This window comes from Falco biarmicus, chromosome 2 (genome assembly GCF_023638135.1).
Source record: "Falco biarmicus isolate bFalBia1 chromosome 2, bFalBia1.pri, whole genome shotgun sequence".
Lineage (NCBI taxonomy): Eukaryota > Metazoa > Chordata > Aves > Falconiformes > Falconidae > Falco > Falco biarmicus.
The window spans coordinates 93,941,527-93,965,572 of record NC_079289.1 but is presented as its reverse complement, the minus strand read 5'-3'; the positions used below and the strand labels follow the sequence as shown (position 1 = coordinate 93,965,572).

Genomic DNA, 24,046 nt, shown 5'->3' with positions numbered 1-24,046 from the left:
GATTTGTATCTGATTACACAAAAGGATTTTCCAATAGGAACCAACTGAACTGGTGGGGAAGCATCCAGATTCTTCTCACGGTGTTGCAGACTACACAGAACTAGAGCATAACCAGTGGTGGGAGGGAGGGAAAACCACGGTGGTAGCAGAGGAAAAAGCATTTTATATTTCCTGAACATTGCGAAATGAGATTCCTCAGCTGCCCATTTAAAACTGTGTTACCAAAATGCTTTAAGGGTTGTAGTGTGTTGAGCAGTTTCCATCAGTCACCATATGTGCTTCAGAGGGGCAAGTTATTCTCTCCCTCCTCATGAATGACGTGGCTCCTGTGACATTTTGGGTTTAACATGAAGACCTGTAACTGAGCAATCAAAGGTGTGGGAAGCACTGGGGGAAGAACAAGGGACCTGGCCTTCAGAAAACGGCAGCGCCTCACCCCTGCTCTGTCAATGGCCATCTGCAGCATCTCGGGCAATTACATCCCGTTTCAACTCCCCTTGTATAAGAACCGAAGCATCTCTTTTCAGTGTCGGGGTCTGGAGATGGAAACATGCCCTAGTAAGCTACGTGTCATTACCTTCTCCTCTACACCATGGAGAAAAGAAATAAAATGCAACTGGAAACGGAAACTACATGAGCTTTCCCCTTTGGTTTCTCCACAAAGTCCCCACAGACTTTCCTCCTCCACCTCACACCTCGGGTCTTTTTGGAGTAGCTCGCAAAAGGGGGGCCAGCTCCTGTCGCGGTGGCCATCCTTCACACTCATCCCTCAGCCACCGGGGGCAGGGGCTGCTTCCCCCCTCTCCCCACCAAGCGGGGTAGCTCTTCCCCCCGCCTCGCCGCAGACACCCGCGGAGGGCGGCACCTCCCTGAGGGGCGCGACGCGGCGTCCCCCCGCCCGCCCTGGGCAGGGCCGCCCGCCCGGCGGGGGGGGCTGCGGCCGGCGAGGGGCCGGGGGCAGCGGCAGTCCCTGCCCCGGCGGCGGCTCCGGCAGCGGGCGGTGGCGCCTCCAGCGGCGTCGCGCAGCGCCCCCCGCGCCCCCGCCTCCCGCAGCCGCAGGCGCGATCCCGCGGACAGGGACATCGCACGCACGGACGGGCCCCCCTCCCCCACCCCGCAGACACACCGCGGGGATACAGCCCCCCCCCCCGCGCCCCCCAAGGCACACAGCCCCACACACCCCCGCCGCCTCACACCCCGCCACGCCGCGCACGCTGGGACACCCCCGCGCCGCGCACAAACACCCCCGGCCGCAGCACCCCCAAGCAAAGACCCGCACACGCCCACGCCGCGCGCCTCCCACGCAGGCACCCGCCCGCCCGCCAGCGCCCCCCACAGCGCCCCCCCGCCCCCACCCCCGCAGGCACCCCCGGGCGCACGCGGACACAGGAGGGCGCCCCCCCCCGCCCGTCAGGCGCATGCGCAGCGGCCGGCGCGGAGCTGTCCGAGTGCTGAATGCACCGCGCGCCGCCCGCCTCATTCCGGCACAGGCGCTGGGGTTCCCCGCGGCCCCCGCCCGCTCCAGCCCCCTCTCCGTCCCTCCCTCCCTCCCTCCCTCCCTCCCTCCCTCCCCGGCAGCGCCGACGCCTCCCTGCCCAAAGAGGGGAAAAGCAGCTCGACCCAATAGCCCCACCACCGTTCATAAATACTAATTTTCATAGCGAGGGGGGAATAAAACACACTGACAACCGAACTGCTCTCAACAGTTCCCTTTTGCGTGATGCCTCTTGCATAGTTCAGTTTCCTCTTCTTTTCTTTTCTTTTCCCTTTTTTCTTTCTTTCTTTTTCTTTTCTGGATTTTTTTTTTTCGTCCCCCCACCCCCCCTTCCCCCCCACCTCCATTACCAAAAGCAAGGCGGGGGAACGACCAGGTCTGATGCTTTGTCTCTTTCTTGCCGGCTGCTGGAGATGAGCCTAGGCTTGACCTGACCATGATTCCAAGGACTGGCACTGCTTTTTTACCCCCAGTTTGTAGAGATCCAGACCTTCTCTTCCTGATTGTCAAGAAAATTAAATTATTGCTGAATTTGGGAATCTAGGCAGCACCAGCTTACTTTTTCCCTGCATCTCTCTGGAATAATTTCTGGGATATTTTCCAAATCATCACAGAAAGCAGGAGGAATGAACCGGCAGCTAGTGAAAATTTTGACAACCTTGTTTGCATTTTTCTTAAAGACAAACCACTTCAGGTAGGTGATACAACTCTATGTAATGATATTTGTCAGAGGTTGTGGAAATCATCAGTATAAAGATACTACATCATGTTAACCTAGTTTGTTTGCTATATTTGAGAGTATTTTGTGTTCATTCTATATAGGCTATCCCTTTTACACTCAGAGACTCGTTGCTTGGTAACAAACACAAAAAATAATAATCTCAAGTTTAGGTCATCTATTTTCAATTTCTCTGATTCAAAGACATGTTTTTTTCACTGAGTATCAATATAGCTAAAAACATTTTCCTCAGTTTTTCTTCCAAAATTCAAATTCTCTGCTCCCACCAGATGTTGTTTAGGAAGTTGCTTTGGTTCTCTTCTCTTCAAGCTTTGGGGATGATTGACCGAGTTTTGTCAGGGAGGTAGTCATTTGAAATTAGAGAACCAGTCCTCTGATTTTGGGAAAGCCCTGGACCACATCAGTATTGTGCTCATGCAAAGTACCAGTACATATGATTGTTGTTTATAAAATTTTATTAATGTTTTATGAGCTTTTGCTACAGCTATTGACTTTTTGCGGTACAAAGCAAACAGGTCAGTCTTATCAACCAAAACACCATTTTAGCTGAGGTTCATTATTATATTGTACGCTGCTGTGTATCTACATGTACACATATAAAGTGCTTTTATATGACTAATTGAGTATATATACAGTGACAGAGTGAAGCAGTGTTTATACTCACGAGCCTGGGATCACAACGCAACTCATAATGAAAGTAATTTGTGTAGGAACTTCCCAAGTAACTGCACTGGCTTAATTTTCCAGTTTTTATTATCTTAACTGAATGTTATTAGTATTTAAGTGGAGAATATAATCTATTACATATTAAAAATTAAAGGCATTTTTTAATGGTACCATGTCATTGTCAAAAGCTAGAAGAAGCAACTGCCCCCTGTAAATAGAACCTGAAAAAACATGAGGAATCACACCACAAGAATTTATGATCACCTTGCCTTTTAAAAATTCTGGTGCTTTTGTAAAAGCATAGAGATTTGATATTTGCTTCTCATTTCAGGTGCTCACTTGTGTATCTAATTTGCTTATACTCGCATATAGATGCATGAAAAAAAAACCATGAAACACTCCTGAAACTGAGTGGTTCCCTTCCAGCAAATACATAAAGAGAATGGTTAAGAAGACACAGTCATAGAATTACTTCTAATATAGCTCAAAGATTATGTGCATAGAGATACAATGGAGTTGGTTATTTAAGAATCAAGATAATGCTTTTTGATTAAATCTGTGTCTCTACATACCAAATATGACCATTTCATTCTAGTTTCTTTTTCCCTAGGGAACAGCCACAGGGAACTCCCAAATTCTCTTTCTTTGCAATATATAATGTGCTTGCAATATGTAACATGCTATGTACACAGCATTTTGCATGCACGATATGATACCAGAAGTTTGCTTTTAAATCCTGAAAAGAGAGATCTGTTCCAAGAACTTGCATGTAAATACAAGCTGCTTATAACACTGATACATTTGATTACTCTATGTTCATTGGTACAAAACCCCCTAAGATCAGATGTGACTGACTGTGGAACACTTTTTGCTGTGTTGGGGAAGAATCCAGACATTCACCAGCACGATTTAAATCTTTGCTGGGTAGCATCTGTAAAAAATATTTTTTTGCATCTATATCCTTCGCCAAATTAACAAAACCAATATTTTGCAGTGTTGCTTGCTAAGTGTTGCCAGCTATTGTTTGGAAGTTTAAGACCACCTTAAACCAGTGTTATATAGTTCTAACACAACACATGTAATTAAGGCAATGATATGAAATAGATTATCAAAGTCCCTGTAAGATTGCTCTACACAGTAAGACGAAGAGTAAATTGAATCTTCTAAAGTCTTAAAGCTGTAATGAATTTCTTTTTAAAGCTGAGTTTTTTTCTGAATAGCAAATTGTGCCCATGCATAGTACCTTAAGCTCATTTTTATTTCTAGAATAAATTTTTCAGATGAAAAATAGACTATTTGTTTCTATAAAAATATTAATGGCTACATTCACTGAATTGAAACAATTTTATTTAGTGCTATAATTTCTCCATGACTTGAATACAATACAAGCTAAATATTAGCTAATGGTGGCTAATAATTTATTTAGGACGACTTTCTGTAAAGAACATGATTCGAGATCTGGAAAATCCCCCTCACAGACCCTGTCTCCTTCAGATTTTTTGGACAAATTGATGGGAAGGACATCGGGGTATGATGCTAGAATCAGACCAAATTTTAAAGGTAAGTTTTTTAAGACTTCTGATAAATTAATCAATTATGTTTTGGACAAATTATAGGTTTAAGAGTTCTACCTCTGGGTTCTGAGTCTCTTTGCAATAACTTCAGTTTTCCAGTGTGATATTATCATGGAGATCAGCCAATCCATGGGGAGGACTGGGAGAACAGTAATAGGGGCCCAGAGCCTGAAAACCCTCTTTTCACACAACAGTAATGTTTAGCTGCCAGTGGATACTTCTGAAGACCTTACTAATTCCATGTGGCAAATAGGATTCCAGGTTCCACACTAAAAGCAATAGAGATGACCTGTTCCTGAAATTTTTAAGCCACGAAGACAATATATCTAACACTTCTATGCTGAGCTGTTCTCTGAAGAAAAGGTCTATGCTTTCCTTCAACTTGAAGAAAGTAAAATCTTCTTTCCCAAAGTAGGAAGATAGGACTTAAGGTATGCACACAGAAGTTTTTATCCTATGAATATTGACTGAACCATAAGAACTGATTTCACAGGATCCCTACAAAACAGAGAAACCATAATCTGTTTGTCACTTCCATAACTCCCCTTTTTTCTCCCCAAAATTTGGACTGAGTTGTGTAGGGTCACTGCCACCATTCCAGCACAAAGGCAGCTGTGGACTAGAGGCTTCTTCTGCAAGCATTACTATTCACAGCAAGTTTTCCTTGCTGTAGTCCTGTAAATCCCTGTGGATCTGAGCACAGAATGTCTTGTGGCTTTGAATGAAAGCAGCTGGGAGAGAAGTTTGTCATTGCGAATATTGTGTTTGTGGAGAGCCCCATAATTCCGCCAAAACTGGCTCTTCTATGACAATTTAAAGCTCAGAATGTGGTTTTACTTTGAAAACTGATAAAATCCTTTCTTTCTTAACAAATTTGATGCCAATGTATGCTTGCACTCATATCTATTGGCTCTGGTCACCAAAATGCGTGTTTTCCCTCTTGAGCCCTGTTAGAAGTGCTGTGAAAGCTGATAACAACTGGAAAAAGCAATCGTGTCTTAGCCAGTGAATGAACTGTTAGGAAGGAAGAAGCTCACACGTCAATGAGAAAAGTGTTTAATTAAATTTAGATCAAAGATCAGTTTCTTCTCTCTGTTTGGCATGTGCAAATTACACGATTTGGAACAAAGTGCCTTTTTGACTGCTTCCTATGCCTGAGTGAGGAGGAACCTAGTAGGGATTTCAGATCCGATGGTGTGAAAGGTGACAAGTTAAAAAAAACCCTACTCAGGGAAGCCTTAAGTTTTAATTTCAGATTAGTTTTCAAAATACTTGAGTTCCTGAACTAGACTCCATATTAGCTTGTAGTAAGTACTATGGCACTAGGGTCTCACATTCATTTTGTGCATTGGCACAAGTATTACTGAAGTTTTAGTGAACGCAAATGAAGGCCAAAATTGCCTGAACTGGGCATGGTAGGAATCATTCAGAACTGATTCCTGCCCTTTATAGGGGAGGAACACTAAAATAAGACTTCTGCTTAATTTCTTCTAGCTTGGATAAAACCAGGATTAATACTAGTCCCTGTACATAGGATGAGTTAAAGACAGCTCTTTATTGCTCCCCAGTACATATCTAAAACTATTTATTGAAAAACTCAGGAGGAGACAAACACACAGCTTTGCTCCCCTGATGTTCAAATCGGCAGAGCAGGCATGGTGTGCATGTTGTGTGGTACTTGCTAAGCTGTTTGACAGACACTGCTTGTGTTTGTGTTCCCGACATGAAGCTGCTGCCTGATGACACCTATGAACCCTTAATGGTGAAGAATCTGCCATTTCTTAATTTTGATGTTTTTTTATTAAGTCACTTTCCAGAGCAGGATGGTACTTCGCAGTAGTTTGAACTGATAAACAGATTTTGAGTGTTTTTTCATAACTTCACACCTCTGAGCTCTCCCAGAGCTCTCAGTCTTCTGGTGAGGGGTATGAAAGATTTTCTGGTTCTTTGTTATGTTCCTTTGAAGAGTATTTTGTATCTCATAGTTCAGAATTCGAGAGTAAAGCCATGCAGTTTTGAACTTCGCATCATCAGTCAAAACCTTGTCAGCTGATGACCATTTTTATTAGTCAATATGAAACACAACCATTGTCTAGTTGCCCAAGCCTTGTTAAGTTTTTTTTTTAAAAAGCTGAAAATATTTATTGTTCTACATTGCATTTTTTTTCCTTTAAAGAATGTGAAATACCACTGCACAGAGGCCAAAATAAATTTATCTTCCTTGGAGTTAAGTATTATAAAGATTTTTTTTCATGCTGAGTCTTTATTGTGACCATAATACAAATTGTTTCAGCTTCTAACATCCATCAATCTGTTTAAGATCTTTCTTGGGGATATGGACAATTGTACAATTCTTATATTCTAAATCATATAAACAGATGGATGGATGAAATGTTAGAAGATTACCTAATTTGTAACACTTTTTGTATTTTAAAGCAGGAACTTTTAAGCATAAAAGAGGTCTGCAGGAGGAACGGTTTAACCTAGGGATCCACTATCTGTCTTTGCATGTAGATTAGTATTTGTTTCTTGCTTTTCACAAAAGACGTTGTGGATCAAGATAGTTGTGCCACTGCTCATGCATTTGTCTAGCTTTTTCTGCTTTAGACCAGTTACATGGTTTTCTCCAAGTTCACTATAGGCATTTTAAAGTGTCAGAAAAGTCCGTTTTCATGGAAAGGCAACTAAGTAGAACCCATTTGTCTTACACCACTGATTATACAGTAATTAAATATATTTTTATGACTAGTCTGAACTACTAGAAAGCAGCAGCTATTTGATTAATTTGTGAAATAAAGGCTACACATTCCAAAGAGAGAGGAAAATGTTACTTAATGGAACAAGGTGTTTTATCCAGATAAAGCATTTCATCATTAGTTACTGCTTTCCCCTAACTTGCTTTTGCAAATTAGAAAATTCAGGAAGGTACTGGGAGAGCAACAGGTGTATATATATATATGTATATAAATGTTTAAGCATCAACAACAGGGTTTTTTGGGTTTTGGTGGTGTTGGTTTTTTTTACTGTGTCTGGAAAGATCCTTTCTTTTTTTGTATCTTTCTGTCTTCTACAATCATTTGGAAGCACAGTAGTAGTCTTCTGGTTCTTTTTGACACTCCAAATGATCATATACAAAATGACCAGGCACTGAGAGGGACTGTCCCACTGATGAACAGCCAGAGAGAAGTGCCAGAGTGACACCTCTCAAAATTGCCTTTAATCACTGTCTTTCAGATACTTGAAGCATACTTTTTCATCTTACACTTATCTTTTATTGAATTTGAATAGACTAATAATTTGTGTAAGGGCACAGAGGGGAATACTTTTAAATGTAAATGTGAAGACTCTAATCTAATACTAATTGAAGTCTCTAAGAGTCTTTCTATTGACAGCAAACACATGCTTGCCATCCTATGAATTGATTTGCTGTTTCTTCTTCATTTATAACATCAGTTGAGCACGGTTTCTGTAAAATAATAAAAAATGAAACCTGCATGATGTACGTTTTACCTGATTAATATTAATGTTATGGTTTTTAATGGTAAAAAAAACCCAAAACAACAAAAAATCAGAATGATGCCTTTTAGTTTCTCCACTGTTCACTTCACTTTCTTCAACAAAACCAGAAATAGCAGCACAGGGCATCTGTGTTATAAAACGAGCCAAGGGTGTGCTTTCTTGCTGGTAGAAACCAGGGATGGTGAAGTTACTGTCTTAGATTACTGTCTATTCAGCTCAGGGTCCCTCAAGAGCACTGTGTGTAATGCCATGATACAAGGGATCAATCTACAACTTAATCACAACACGAGATGTGTAGCTAATGGAAAGTCAGCTTGAATTTAAAATTTCCTAGCAGATGTTGACCTTCAGAGGTTACTAAATTATTTCCACTTTTAAACACCTTCATCTTCTAAAACCACTTCAAATCTAAATATAAGCTAGAAATTATGAGATAGAGGCAACTATCTATAGGCACTACTATGTCCTTTATGCCAAATGCTTTAAGTAGTAGACTGGCTGTCATGCACTGAGAGGAAAGAAGGGGAGTTTGTCACCAAGAGCTCCAGAAGTATGTTATCTTTTGCTATGGAAAACATTTGCAACGATGATAGTTATTTTCTTTTAATTGACTTTCATCCTATGTTTTAAGTGCAGTCCTTCCCATTAAGTCATCATTTGTTAAAGAATATTGTAATTTTTATGGAGTCACATGGAGATGCACAACAGTGGTGCCCATTAATGTTACCCTCATCACTGGATGGTGCAATGCGCTGTGAATTAACTTGCCCAAAAGCTGCTGTTTCTTAACTCAGGAGAGGTCTTGTTAGAGGGTTGCAGTTTGGGGGTGTAGTGACTGTAGTTGTAAAAGATTAGTCTGTGATTACAGCAGTGTAATGTCATTTTCATGCTGAGTTAGTGGGTTTATATCTGAATAATAAATACATGGACTAAGTAATTTAATGAAAATTGGCTTGACAACTGTTACAGGAAATGGCTTAAGCACTTTAATACTTTAACTCCTTGGCAGAAAGGGTCAGTTTTTCCCGTATGTTCAAGCCCATTGCTTACTTATTTGTCCCCTGAGTTGGCCAGTAACAAAATGCTTAAAAAAGCATGAATGGAAACCACTGAATGATTTAAGGGTGAAATTAGTGGCATCAGGCTTAATAAATAAAAGCAGCTTCTATGTACATAGAAGAGGAACTGTCTGCAGAAGTCAACTTGAATCTAGACATGACACTTCACAATAAATACCTTTCCAAAAAACAACCTTTAAATATATACAAATGGTGAAAAGCATATCTAAGATGGGCTGCAGGACTGCAGTGATTTGTTCTGCAGTGGTTAACAACATTCCCAAAGCCAGACTTCAGTTGCTAACAACTACTGGCCATGAAATCAGATGCAGTGTGTGTCCTGTACTGGGCTATTTCCCACACAGTTCGAAGGCTGAAAGGGCCGTGTCTGATGGAGACTCAAATCCCACCCAGGGGCAACAGCACATAGTAAGGAAGTGCACACTATTGGTACATTCACATGCAGGGCACAGGCTGAAGGCTCATTGTAGGAGAAGGAAGGCTACCTGGACACTTTTCAGATGTGAGGCCATCACACTCCCTAAATATAGGTTGCTTGAAATGTGCAAGCATCCTTTATTAGGGAGGAATGCTTCTGATTTATTTTCTGCCTTGAAACACATCTACAAATTACACTGTTTTCAGATGAAGCTGTGTATACGTATCTCACTGCACAGTTAGATGCTGCACAATGATCCTTACCCACAGGATATTGTGTTTGTTTGGGTTTGTTTTACTTTTCTTCAACTACAAAAATCTAGCTAAGGAAATTATATTAATCCCCTGCCCTAGGGATGCACGTTTTCACGCAGAATCCTTTTAACTGCAGTTAGGGAAGGATCCTTTCAATTGTATTTCTTTTAAAACTGCCGGTGAAGAGGGCTATGGAATTTGCCCTCCTTCCCCTCTTTCTTTAATTTCAGGTCCTTTCCAAGAGCATGAATAGACTGGGGGAGTTGCGTGGCTAGTTAGGTTATGCCTAGCTTCTAGACAAATGGGGCCAGACAGCAAGCTCAAGCAATCCCTCTGATTATCTATGCTGCTTAGCTGTTTACTCCTTCCCTGGATCTCATTCTGAGCTTCCTGCAGCCAGCTCCTCCAAAGCAAGTCAGAACAGCTGGAGCATGCAGCAGTATAAAGCACAAGCTAAGCAATGCTGCTTGGTGTCCAAGCTGAGGCTCTGTCCCGGGTCTTATTTTATATTTAAAAGGCTAGCCATAGTGATCTGTGTGTGTTGCCTTTATTCAGAATGAATGATTTAATTAAGAGATATCAATGGATTTGGCTGCTGTCATGGAATACTGTTCTGCTGCTGCATAAACTGCCAAGGAAATTTATGAAAAAATGTCAAAGCAGAGGCAAAGATCTTTGATATCAAAGCAGGAGACACTATTGTTTTGATCATGTTCTAATGTTATTGTATTGTTTTTTTTTCACATCCAGTGTCATGTTTAGATTTAAATTTTCTATACAGTTGAAGACAATGCCCTTGGGTCACTCATTAAGCATCTTGTCGTGCTATGGCCATTTTAGAAAACATGCAATTTATATACAGAATATATAAAAAACATGTACACTTAATTTACTATAAATATATAATTTATAAGCTGCGAATCTATTGCATACTGTGATAAAGTAACTAGGAATATTTATACATTAAACAGAAATATGTAGTTTTATTAGACAAATTCACTATCTTTTTTTCCCTTTGGAAATATGAATATAAATCTCTGATTAAGTCATCAGAAAATCCATGCTTTATGGTTCAGCTTCCCAATATGCATTTCACAGTCTTTCACAGAAATGGGTGATTTTAACCTCTGCAGAGAAGAGTGCCCCAAATAATGCAGAGAGGGTGGTACAGGGTCTGACACAGCTCTAAGATGCAGTGTGCACAACGTGTGGCAAATGTCATAAACACCAACTCCACAGTTAAAATTCAGAATTTACAAAAATATAAAGGCTCTGATTCCAGACACCACGAAGGATCTGAGCAGTACAGTTCATGAGAGAGAAGTGCCATTCAGTTACTTATAACGGATAAATCAGAGCAGCCTAGTGGCTTATCTGAACTGTGCCAGCTACCAGTAATCCCCAAGTACTGGAAGGGCATGAAGCCACCTTGATTACTCTTTATGCCCCAGCTACATGTTAGCAGCTGGGAAGAGTGGAAGCATAAAGGCTTCATGAGCCAATAAAAGAAGGAAGCTTTTAAAAGAGGAATTAGATGGAATATAAATCCACAAACAAACAAACAAACCCCCCTGGAAATCCTTGATCCACCTGCTGTGTAATGCTGGCAGTGCGTTACTGTTTATTTTAAAGTTCTTCAGATTGCCTCCGTTCTGGTCCTGAGTGTGTCGAGAACTGCCCCAGGCTGCCTTGCATAGCACCCTCTCCTAAAACAAATCTGGGGTCTCTGATGAAGCACTGTTCCAACTCTATATCCCTGTAGGGACCAGGCATCTCAGAGCCTGCCTTATACTCCACAGGAAAGGGATTCCTCTCAGAGTGGATCTGTGATCACTTAAAAACCACCACAAACACAAAACCGTGCCTATGGGTGGCCTGTCTTCCTCTGCAATATACAGAAGATCTTGGGTCCAGTTTCCCCTCAGTTTAAAGGGTTCAGTATCTGATCTGAAGGCCTGGAAATGACTGAGTGGCCCGGTTTTGCAGCAAAGAATTCAAACTTCACAAAGCCAGGGAGGAATAGAAGGGGAACATGGCTTTTCATCCTTGCAATGTAGTTCTTGTCTGAGAGGGGAAAGCCTTTACTCTGGACCTTTTTGATGAGATGCACAGAAGTGTCTGTTGTAGCCATTACACTTTAGGGGCAGCTGATGTAACTGTTACAGAAAACGTAAGGATGGGAATTGAGAGTCAGCACCTCTTTCACTCTTCCTGATAATTGCCCTGACCACTAAGATAAAAATGTGTGTGAGTGCCCTTTCTCTTTATCCAAATGTTGTATCCTGGGTACTTTGCTGCACAGCTTGCTGGATTCAGGAGGCTATCTGCACCCATTACGTGTTTTTTAAAGTGACCATAGCTGCACTTTATGATGAATTTCATTTCCTCTGAATAGAAGACAGTGAGAGATATCCCACCCCATTTTCCAAGAAACCCACAGCCTTGTAGCCTAGGAGGTGCAAGTTTGCATTCTTTAAGTCTAAGACAGGCACAGAAGCTCCTGGAAAGGCCCTTTCTGCATGAAATCTCTCAACATTTTGTTATTGGCTGCAAAACTTTAGAAGGAGAGACTGAAATTCTTGACTAATTTTTCAAGTAAGGTTGTCTGTGGTAACTTGGTAGAGAATGATCTGTGCAATGAATCATGAATGAGATACCTCAACCTTGCTGAGAAGCAGGGTTTCAGGAGGACCCTCAAAGAGGCCATCACAAATTATTTGCTTTCAAAAGTGGTGCCCCACAGTGCTGAAGCATTGTGCTCTTCCCATGGACTCTATGAGGCCCTTAGGTTTCCTCCACAAAGGCCTGGGTGTTATGCACCAAAACATCAGGCACTGCAACTTCTTCTACCTGTCAGAGGACTGAGATTTTTTTGGCTGTAGCAAACAGTGGGCTGTCCAGAGAAGCACTCTAGCAGTACGATTCTCGTCTCCAAAAGCTAATAACCCCTACCCATGCATTTCTGTTTCTCCAAAGCCCAGGACTGCATGGGAAAATATGGGAATATCTGCAACTTGCTGAATTGTGGGCACTTTCCCTTAACGAATAATAACTGATACTCAATTGGTGAAAACTGCATGAACAAACACATTTTTCCTCCATCCCAGGAACATGAGTATGGGCTATCACTCTTGCTTTTGTACTTGGGGAAATATAGCTGAGAAGAGGCTAAACGCTTTCCTTAAACCAATATAGTTAGTCAGGGAAAACTTCAGATTAAAATTTACCAGATCGATACTCAATATGTTAGGCTGCCTCTGATGACTACATTCCCAATGTGTGCTGTCTTTACGTCTTCATCTTAGGCTGTAAAACTGTCTCATCAGGATTGCTCTTTCTTGTTGTGCTGTTTACTATGTCTAATAAAGAATTAGTCTCAAATAATAAAAAAAAAAATATCACAGTAACACTTTGGCTGGAATACGGCTATAAACCCTTACACTGCAATTTAAAGCAGTTGTTGAAGAGAAGCATACAAATTGCATGCACAGTGGCCACAGCAGGAGCTTATGCAAAAACGTTTTTTGCCAGATGTGAACATAGCCTGTTGCCTGTGTATAAGCACATGCACATACTCTCCCCCACGCCAAACTGAAATGAAAATCTGGCCACTCCACAGAAAAGTTTCAGACTGCAGTAATTTTCCTTTCCAGGCAGTGATATCCCGTCAGATGGAGCAGTCTGAGGTGTTAAAAGCCTTTGGTCAGTCTGGTTATAGGAGCCATCCTAAAAATAAGCATTTGGCAGAATTTTGCAGCTCTTTGGCTCTGTACTCGTGAGAATAATTTTGCAGCTCTTCAGCTCCGTACCCCTGAGAATTTTGGTTTTGTCACACTTCTGAGGTGTGTTTTGTGTGAGGTAAAGGAGACACAAATGTTAAAAACAGATTTAAACTCTTTTATTTTTTCATCAAATAAAAAACTTTTGCTTATCAAAGTTATAAATAATTAGGGACAGATTCAATTCATGCCAATAAGCTCCTCAGTGTGGATATAGTCTCATTTGGATGACTCTGTAGAAGACTCCTACTCAGCATGACTGTTGGTGGTAGAAACCAGAAAAAGACTAGATGCCCTGACCCTGCAACACACTATATTGCAGCAGAGCTTTGAGCCTATGTGAAAGACGCTCTTCACAGCGATGCATTGAGCATCCTGCATCAAAGAGCTGGTTTGGTATTAATAAAAAGATAAGCCAGTCAATTTATAAGATGCTTATTTTCTACGTTGGTGAAGAGATCTCATTCCCTCTCCCCTACTTCCAGCCTTTTTATATATAGGAAGAACTGATGACTGAAAAAATTGCTGGTGAAAGACACCCAAAAGTGCCTTAAGGATGTCTTGCTGTTAAAAGACAGATTCTTTTTGGTATTCAGGATGTGGGGGACCACATAGGAGGTTCCCAAAGGGAGAAGGGATATGTGAAGGGGAGGGATAGGAGCTGAGCTAAACATGCAACAGATTAGCTGATGGGAGCCTTGAAGCTAGAGTCAGGAGGGGGGAGTTAGTTTCAAAGTAATATTCTGTGCAGATTTTATGGAAGTGGGTTGAAGTATAAGGAGGTAAAAAATGGAAAAGGTTTGAAAATACAAGGGAATTTTTTTTTATTAGTCCTAGACATTATGAGTATAAGGGTCTGTGTGCCTGACCAGTTGCAGATTGTCATCTACACCAGCTCTTGACCATCACTGCCATCATTTGTTCCTATGCCTGAGCCATCCCATTTGTTCCCATTTGTCTAAATCCCATTGTTCATCTATGTACCATGTATCTTTTGGTGTATAATCTCCTAGCAACCATAAATCAATGTCTCCTCACAAATGTTAGTCACCCAAACTGCTCTTTTTCAAGTCCTGCATATGCCTTCAGACAGTAAAGCAAGGAACATTATGGAGACATTAAAGGAAAAGCTGGCAGAATTCTGAAATAAAGTGAATGTCCAAGGCTCAGAGGAACAATAAAAGGGGTTAAAATTGATTTTGAGACCTCTCTGTGGCCACAGAGAGAGGTATTGACCAAGCCCTGTATTTGAGACTGTACCTACCTATTGATGCTTATAACTGAGCTTCCATTAATTTCTGCAGCACAAGATCAGAATCACACAGGAGGAACAAAGTAAAACATATTTAGGGAGAAAGGAACAAAGTATCAATTTTGGTCTTTTAAAAGGGATCTTTTGAGGTGAGTATGCCAAGCAGAATGAGGCAGTTCGTTCTGACTGAAAATAAAAACCTAGACTGGTTGACAACATTTCAATATTATTATTAATACTTTTTTATTTAATTAAGTAAAACTTCCCTCCTGCTTTCTCTTCTCAGTGAACATTTTTTATCTTGTGGTTCTGTGCAGTTTCTTGCATGAGTTTCTTGCACTGACTTCATAAAACATTGTTAAAAATAAGATTACCCAGGAGGAGTTTGACTGACCCTATGCTGGAGTGCAGATTTCATGACCAGACATGTAATACCAGCTTTTACTTGAACACATTCAGGAGTTTCCCAGGCTTCTGCACACATTATGCGGTTCACATGCTGATTAGCAGCGAAGAGTTCTGTCTTCATTAGTACAAAGCAACTGAGCAGTTTCTCAGAATCAGGTGCGAGGAGCATCTCTGCTACCTGCTCCCAGTGAGGCTGAGCTCCTCTGCCTTTCCCTTTGCTCACTTCAATGAGCACTGTTTTGTGGTAAGAAATGAAGTAGGCGCCTGGATCTTTTCATGTCATAAGGAAAGCAAACAAGTGAATTTCCCCAAATACTACCCATCCCTTTATTGCATTGTAGGAAGGAAGACTTCAGAAAGAGATGCCTTGCAGTGAGGTGCTTGTCATGACTTGGAATAGAAAGATTAGGAAGAAGGGTGGAGACCTCAGAGAAAAAGAAAAAGTTTGATGGACATGTGAAGAATTAACGATTTTATTTGAATATTTTAAAAACTGACATAAGATCTAAGTAACTTTGCACTGTAGGCTTATAGTTCCAGTGGGAAGTTTCCAGATGTAAGATTTCTGATTCACTGTTTTTTTTAGATTTATTTCCACAGACTTATTTGCACATGGAAGACTTTAGCTCTGGGACTGGCTGCACTCAGTTACAAGTTTGACTGAGGCTTGTGTAAAAATATATGAGTTAGCTTTCAAGTAATTTGCTCAGAGGTGCTCTGCGCCACACTGTGATGATACAGAGCTCGGCACAAGCTATAATGCCTGAGGTTAATGGCCTCCAGTGAATTCCAGCCTGCCATGACTACATTGGTAGCAGCCCTCAAACTACCTATGTGAAAGCCAGCTCCAGTGCATCTGTACAATCCGCTGTGACTGCTAAGGCTATATATTCTTTGTAGACCAGCTCAGGTTAGCTGGGTAAATCAGGAGCATGTCAATTGTTTAAAGGGTTTTTCATTTCTGAGCTCCTGGTTTGTGGAGTGAAATAAAATAGCGCATAAAAATTGTTCTTGTGCAGTGTCTATTAGATAACCTATGTGGAAATATCCCACTGCACCCCAGAGCTGACAGTAATGTATGTTTCTGTTATCAGCCTCAACAAAAAGAGTCAGGGAAGAATGAACACATCGTATAGACTATCCTGTAATGCCAAATGCAGAACTGACGAGGTTTTGTAGTGTGAGACTTACCTTTCTCTTCCAGAGTTGGTTCTGTGGACAAAGGCATTTACTGAATGTGAAGCATGCCAATCCAACAATTTTCACAAGCACTTTAAGGCACAAAAAAGTGCATCTTAGCAGGGATTCTCCTTCCGTGAAATGTTGATGGGATTTTACCGGCATGACTCCTGTTACATTCAGCAAAAGTCCCCACAGCTGAAAATTCACATACCACTTCAGAAATTGATTATTCACTGTTTGACCTCAGACTCTGTCAATGTATATATATTGATGGCTTTAGCTGTACTTACTACAGAGACATTTTCTTTCTGTGACTCATTCTGTAATCACCTGGATCTGACAGTCACTGGAGTATTTGTCTTGTGAGGCCTCAGTGGTATTTTGCTGAAGAAGAGCTTTCAATTTTGGGATGTCACATGCCCTTTTTATATCCAGGTCATGTCATAAGGCCATATTTTCACTAAGATGCTTTTTCAAGTTAACCAAGTGAAGTGAAGCAGTTTACATCTTGATGTAAGAGAATAGCTCTCTTGATGCCATTTTGTTTATATGTATTTTTGTGTGTGCCTGCATCTGCACTTCTGGATATAGGCAGTTGGAATGAGGGGAAAATTGTACTTCCCCCATCTGTAATGATTCCCTGCTGATTTCATTCAGTGTTGCCTCTACCTCTTGCCTGCTTTGGATAGGACAGTTATGTCTTCTGCAGTCTGCAAATACCATTGTCATAAGTGGTGTTGCTCACATGTATTCCTCAGATACTTAGTGGTATTTAGGCTCAGTGATATTAGTGAAAATGAGAGTCCTGAATAGGATTTAGACACCTAAATATCTCTGCAGATCTTGCTCTGGCTCTGTAAGTGCCTCCATGGCTCTTACCCTTATATATATATAGAAAAAAAATGTGTATTGAAGTCACAGAATATGATTCTTAGTCTCAGATGAAACTGTAAGCACCCAAAACTGTTGCCACAGTCCCACAAGGAGATATGGCATTCTTAGCAAGCTAAGTTATTATCTATGACAGATGAACTTTCAGAGGATGTTAGTTTTAGCTTGATGAAGCAGAACAAAAATTTTGTCTTTATTTGATTTTTCCAGCAAATTGCATCAGGGCAAAGTACCTGTACTATTATATTTCAGAGTTTCCTGAGATCTCTGCCCATGTGGGTTTTTTGGCATTTGATTTTTTTGTTTGTTTAGTAGGTAGGATTGTCACCAATGAATAACAAAAGTGACATAAGCATAATAATTTCTGTGGTACATTAGATTATGGTGAATGCTTCTAAAGAAGAAGGAATTCTGTCTTTACTGGGCATGATTATATTTAGGGAGTCAGGGTGTTGCACTCCACAGAAATCCCATAGAAAGACAACCTTGTAAATGAAAGGTTTCACTCCCCAAGAAGAAATGCCACCTTGATTTGTAAGCCTTAGGGTAACTATGTTGTCCTGGTGTCACTGATTTTGCCTCCTGTGACTGATAAATTTACCTTGCTGTGAACAGTCTAATGAAATGATGATGTTTAAATGGAGGAAAACATTGGTTTTGGCCAAAGGCAGAATGGTAGAGAAAGAGAAAAGGCTTACCTAAGTACTTGCAATAAAGACTACTTCTGGTCTACCTTCTGCTTTCTTACTGGAACCTTAAGCAAACTTGTTAAATCATGTGAATTTTCTCATCAGGGGCTGGACTATGCATTATACAGATCCTTGAAAACAAGTGTGCAAGCTACACTGCTTCTGGAGTAACTGCAGGATCCCGGTGGGTCAGAGGAACTTTTCTAGTGCATCAAAGCTGCCTTTCTCTCCCTGGCCAAATATCTATGGTCCCTGGCCACAGGATGGGCTGAGCTGCCTTTAACAGCATCTCCCTAGCCCTTACACTGCCTGCCACACTCTGAGCAGGGAGGAAGCTAGGATGATAAATAACTTGCTCCTGTTTAATGACCATGGTCAGCTGAGGTGTCCCAGCATTAGTTCAGCCTTACTGTCTGACTTGCAAGGATGTGACTGCAGGGCCATGATGAGGTAATTCAGGCACCTATAGTACTGCAGCTGCAGAAGCAGAGCCCTCCATAGGCGTTAGCTCTGTTTCAGGTCGCATAAGGACTGTGGTGGATGTTTGAGTCTGTTCAGTTTCATTGAGGAGAAATGGTTGCTAAAAGCCCAGCTGCCTCCAGAACTGGCAATTAAACACCCATCTCCAACAAACTCTGCTACCCTTCCCTGCTGTCCAGGGATCTGTGTTACCAATGCTCAGATCAGCGGTTGGGTCTTTGTCCTACTCTACCCACATTTTGATTGCCTCCCTCATTTCTGTGTGGACATGAAGTCCGTGCTCCACAGATGAAGGGATGCTCAGTCCCTGGTGGGATCACTGCCTCTTCACTTTGCCCCTTGGTCCTGTTCCTGGATCCCTGCTCTATCCCCACACTCACACAGGATTGATTTTAGTATTTTCAAACAGTCCTGATGATTATCCTGCTCTATGTGGTAAGGGGTGAAGGGTTCAACTCACCTTTCTCCTCTGTATACAGAACAAAATAAACCATCTGAGATGGTGGGAAAAAATTCTTTCCATTGGCACATGGGCCAAAGTCAGAAGGTAGACCAAAAAATACTACATGTAGAGAAAAACACAGGATTCTTCAGAGATCTGTTAATATCTTGCCAATATTTTCATTGTCATTCCATGAGGTGGTTATGCCTCATTACCTCTCTTTTTTTGCTTTCACATCTCTCTGCTTTGCCTGCAGTTCTCCATGTGTGCATGTGTACTGTATTTTAGTTTGCCTTACAAAATCCCTTAATAAATACACATATCAAAGAAAATTGAGAAGTGCACAGGTATCATTTTAAATCTCTTGTATGATTATAATATTCCCACTAAGGACACTTTAGCTTTATGGCTGAAATTGATATGAAGAGAAAAAGGCTGCCAGGTGCAGCCTGGAAACTACACCAAAAAGGCAGAGTTGGGATGGACGTGAGGATACAGATGTGATCGGTTGCAGTTAGGATGATCTCCAGGGCAAGAGTACAAGTAAATCTTCTCAAGAACCTACCAAATAAAGGAAGCTTGGGGGCTGTGCGTTATCAATACTAGAGAATACTTAGCCAAAGCTGCAGTTAGCAGCTGGATGGGGCTTAGTGTACATCCTTCAGCACTCATCACTCAGCATGGGGACTCCTCCATGCATTGAGATGGATTCACTCCCTCTGGCAGCTGTTGAGGAAAGGACTCACTGTCTAGCCAGACAGCAGCAAGGTCACAGCCACCTTTGGTACAGGAGCTATGAGGCAACATGCCACAGCAAATTCAAGGGAATATTCAGTATATTCAGGTTTCTTGTAGGTAAGGTGAGCAGATGAGCGCTGAGGACTTTCTGTAAGTGCTAAGTGCCCTGAAGTCATAGGAGGTGTGGGACAAATTATAATGCGAGGGTTTTTCATGAAGGCAGAGTGTTGGAGAGTCCTGTCAACTGACAGCACAGCAGACCCTCTGGGGAAGCAGGGGGATGGGAGCTGCAGGGAACAGAAGCAATTTTTTAGCTGTTTGTCAGAATACCAGACATCTATTTTCTGGTGGATTTGAACATTAACTACCTGGGGTTTTTTTTGACAATGCTTTCAAGAAACAGACATTTTCCTTATGATATGAAAATCACTTTGATTATCTTGAATGTGCCTGAAAGGCACCTGGATTGTTACCTTGTTGCATTGGAGGTGACAAAAGGAAAACCAACGGGAAAAAAAGATTTAATTATAAAGTATACTTCGCTTAATCTTTTGGAGGTAATGTCAACTCTTTTTAAAATTTAGGCAGTAAAGTAAAATTAAATGTTTCCATTGTCTTTGAAGAGTTTTAGGTTATGTTCTCAAACCTTGGCTATACTTCATAGAAGTTTACTGCTTTCTTTTTAAATGAACTATTAGATTAGAGAATTCTTATAGGATGGAGTGTGTGAAATGTTTCATTGGAAAAAGTGATGTTGTGTGCCCTCTTTAAAGTACAGGTCTTCCCTGAGATGTACAACACCTATACACCCCTTCCCCACTGGAAAAATATCAACAATAGAAAAAAAAAAAAGATCAATACAAAAAGTATAAGAACATTGCAAATTTCAGTCCTGTTAGTTATTGTTTTCTTATCTACTTCATTTGGCTCATGTTTGCTACACATTTAGAAAACCCAGCACTACCAGACTGACTTTAAGAGAAAGTTGGACTTTTAGCTTAGAATCTTTAAGTTATATCATTAAATGTTCATTTTGAAGATCCTCTGATAAGTATCCTCTTCTTATTTCGTTGTAAATCTTGCGTTACACTTCTGATGTTTATAAACAAATATAAATGATCAAAAAAACCCTGAACTGGTGTTATTTAAGCAATAAAGCTCTTTCCAGAAAACTCTGAGGATTAAGAGAAAGTGATCAGTTTTGCTGGCAGTACTTAGGTTTATAGAAGCACAGAATCGTAAACATAGAATAGTTTGGGTTAGAAGGAACCTTTAAAGGTCATGTAGTTCAAACCCCCTGCAGTGAGTAAGGATATTTTGAACTAGATAGGTTGCTCAAAGCCCTGTCCAAGCTGACTGAATGTTCCAGGGATGGGTCATCTACCACCTCTCTCTGGGCAACCTGTTCCAGTGTTTCACCACCCTTTGTAAAAAATTTCTTCCTTATATCTAGTATAAATCTACCCACTTAATTTTAAAACCATTACCCCTTGATCAATTTTTTGGTCCTCCTCTAGACCCACTCCAACTCTCTCCTGTGCTGAAGACCCCAGAGCTGGACACAGCACTCCAGGTGGGGTTGCATCAGAGTGGAGTAGAGGGGCAGAACCACCTCCCTCGACCAGCCAAGGGTACAGTTGGCCTTCTGGGCTGCAAATGCACATTGCTGGCTCATGTCCAGCATTTTATCCACCAATACCCCCAAGTCCTTCTCCCTCGGGCTTCTCTCAATTCCTTCATCCCCCAGCCTGTATTGATATTGGAGGTTGTCCTGACCCATGTGCAAGACCTTGTACTTGACCTTGTTGAACCCCATGAAGTTCACACGGGCCCACTTCTTGAGCTTGTCCAGGTCCCTCTGGATGGTATCCCACCCCTCAGGCGTGTCAACCACACCACTCAGCTTGGTGTTGTCTGAAAACTTGCTGAAGGTGCAATCAATCCCACTGTCTATGTCACTGATGGAAGATACTAAACAGTACCCATCACAGAATGAATCTCTGAGGGACACCACTTGTCACCAGCCTCCATCTGGATATTGAGCCATTGACCGTTACTCTGTGGAAGTGAACATCCCACCAATTCCTCATGCACCAGACAGTCCACACATCAAATCCATCTGTCTCCAATTTAGACAGAAGGATGTTGTGGAGGACTGTGCCAAAGGCCATACAGAAGTCCAGATAGATGACATCTGTAGCTCTTCCCTTGTTCACTGATGTAGTCATTCTATCACAGAAGGCCACTAGGCTAGTCAAGCAGGACTTGCCCTTGGTGAAGCCATGCTAGCTGTCTCTAAATCACCTCCATGTCCTCCATGTGCCTTAGCATAACTTCTAGGAGGATCTGTTCCATCATCTTCCCAGGCACAGAGGCAAGGCCGGCAGGTCAGTAGTTCCCAGGGTCCTCCTTTCTACTCTTTTTAAAAATGTGTATAACGTTTCCCTTTTCCCAGTCACCAGGAACTTCACCTGACTGCCATGGCTTTTCAAACATCATGCAGAGTGGCTTGGCAACTAAATCAGACAATACCCTCAGGACTCTGGGATGCATCTCATCAGGTCCCACAGACTTAAGTATATTCAGGTTCCTCAGGTGGTCACAAAAATTATCTCCTTTTTTTTCTTTGACTGAGTTTACCGAGTTCTTATAATATTTCACATCTACCAGCAGAAGGCAAGTAAAAGACATCGTGCAATTGAGTAGAGAAATGGAAGGAGATATTTGCTTTGTTGTAAAGCACGTACCTACTTACTGTATATCTGAACTACAGTCTGTGGTGTGGTAGCGTACTCCTAACAAAGGTAAGCACGTTTTGCTAACATAGGTAAGCATGTTTACTAGGTTCTGCTGGCACTCAGGAATTGAAAGCTGTCATGCTCATATGATGGCTCTTGCAAGACAACACCATGAGATTAAAGAAAGGTTGACAAAGAGCATGGGAAAATGCCAAGGTACTCAGTGTCTCTTTAACCTCAGTCTTTACTGATAAGACTGGTCTTCAGGAATCCCATGCCCCTGAGACCCCATGGGAAAGAAACTTAGTGGAGAAGGATCAGGTTACAGAGCATTTAGGCAAACTGGATGCAGACAAGTCGATGGGACCACACATGAAGCACCCATAAGTGCTGAGGGAACTGGCTAACAGCATTATGAATCTGCTCTTAATTATCTTTGAAAGGTCACAGCAGCTGGAAGAGGTTTCTCATTACAGGAAAAAAAAAAAAAGTCACTCCTATCTTCAAGAAGGAGAGGGAGGGAAATCCAGCAATTGCAAGTTGACCAGATTTACCTTGAAGCCTGAAGCATGTATTTCTTGAAGTCATTTCCAGATACAAAGGACAGGAAGGTGGCTGGGGGTAGTCAGCATGGATTTATGAAGGGGAAATCATTCCTGACCATGCTAACAGCCTTCTATGATGACTTGACTGGCTTCATGGATGAAAGAGGAGCAGTGGATGTTGTTTATCCCAATTTTGACAAGACTTTTGGCACTGTCTCTCACAACATCCTCAGAGACAAACTATTGGAGTGGACAGCTAAATGGAGAGTAAGATACATGGAACACTGGCTGAATTGCCATGCTTAAGGGGTTGTGATCAGCTGCATGAAGTCCAGCTGGAGACCAGTCACTACTGGTCTACTGGAGGTGTTAACAATACTGTTAAACATCTTCATTAATTACCTGGAGAATGGGATGGGACAGAGCGCACCCTCAACAAGTTTGCAGGAGAAAAAAGAGTGGAAGGAATAGTTGATGCCCTGCTGCCATTCAAAGGGATTTGGATAAGCTGCAGAAATGGACCAACAGAAGCCTCACGATGTTCAGCAAGGGGAAATGCAGTGCTGTACCTGGAGAGGAGCAATCTGGTAGATGACCAGCTGGAATGCAACTTTGCAGAAAAAGCCATGGGGCTCCTGGTGGACACCAAGTTGAACATGATCTAGCAATGTGCTCTTGCAGCAAAGATGGCCAATAGCCTCCTGGGCTGCATTAGCCAGAGCATTGCCAGCAGGTTGAGGGAGGGGATCCCTCACTTTGCTTAGCATTGGTGAGAAACATCTAGAGTGCTGGGTCTAGCTCTGGGCTCCCTGTACACAAGAGACATAGACATACTGGTATGGGCCTAGCAAAGTGTCACGAAGGTGATTAAAGGAACAGGGGATCTGCCATACAAGAAGAGGCTGAGATTGTTGAGTTTGCTCAGCCTGGAGAAGGGAAGATGCAGGGAGATCTTAATTATGTGCATAAATTACTGATGGGTGGTAAGTAAAGAAGATAGAGCCAGATTCTTCTCAGTGGTGCCCAGTTATAGGACAAGAGGCAGTGTGCACAAACTGAAACTTAGGACTTTACACTTAAACACAAGAAAAACCTTTTAAAGTGAGGGTGACTAAGCACTGGTACAGGTTGCCCAGAGAAGTTGTGGAGTCTCCATCC

The 24,046-nt window shown here is 41.8% G+C and overlaps 1 protein-coding gene across 7 annotated transcripts in view; it reads left to right on the top strand.

Moving 5' to 3' along the window:
- The first annotated feature begins 1,586 nt into the window (after nt 1–1,586).
- Nucleotides 1,587–24,046, top strand: part of GLRA2 (glycine receptor alpha 2) — a 131,523-nt gene continuing 109,063 nt past the window's right edge. For 4 of the 7 annotated variants that reach the window (XM_056329782.1, XM_056329780.1, XM_056329783.1 and 1 more), the window contains exons 1-2: nt 1,587–2,189; nt 4,327–4,460. In XM_056329782.1, the coding sequence (XP_056185757.1) occupies nt 2,122–2,189; nt 4,327–4,460 (202 nt within the window). In that variant the 5' untranslated portion in view covers nt 1,587–2,121. Of the gene's footprint in view, nt 2,190–4,326; nt 4,461–24,046 lie in introns of those variants that run through there. The other 3 variants (XM_056329785.1, XM_056329786.1, XM_056329787.1) reach the window with 2 other exon arrangements.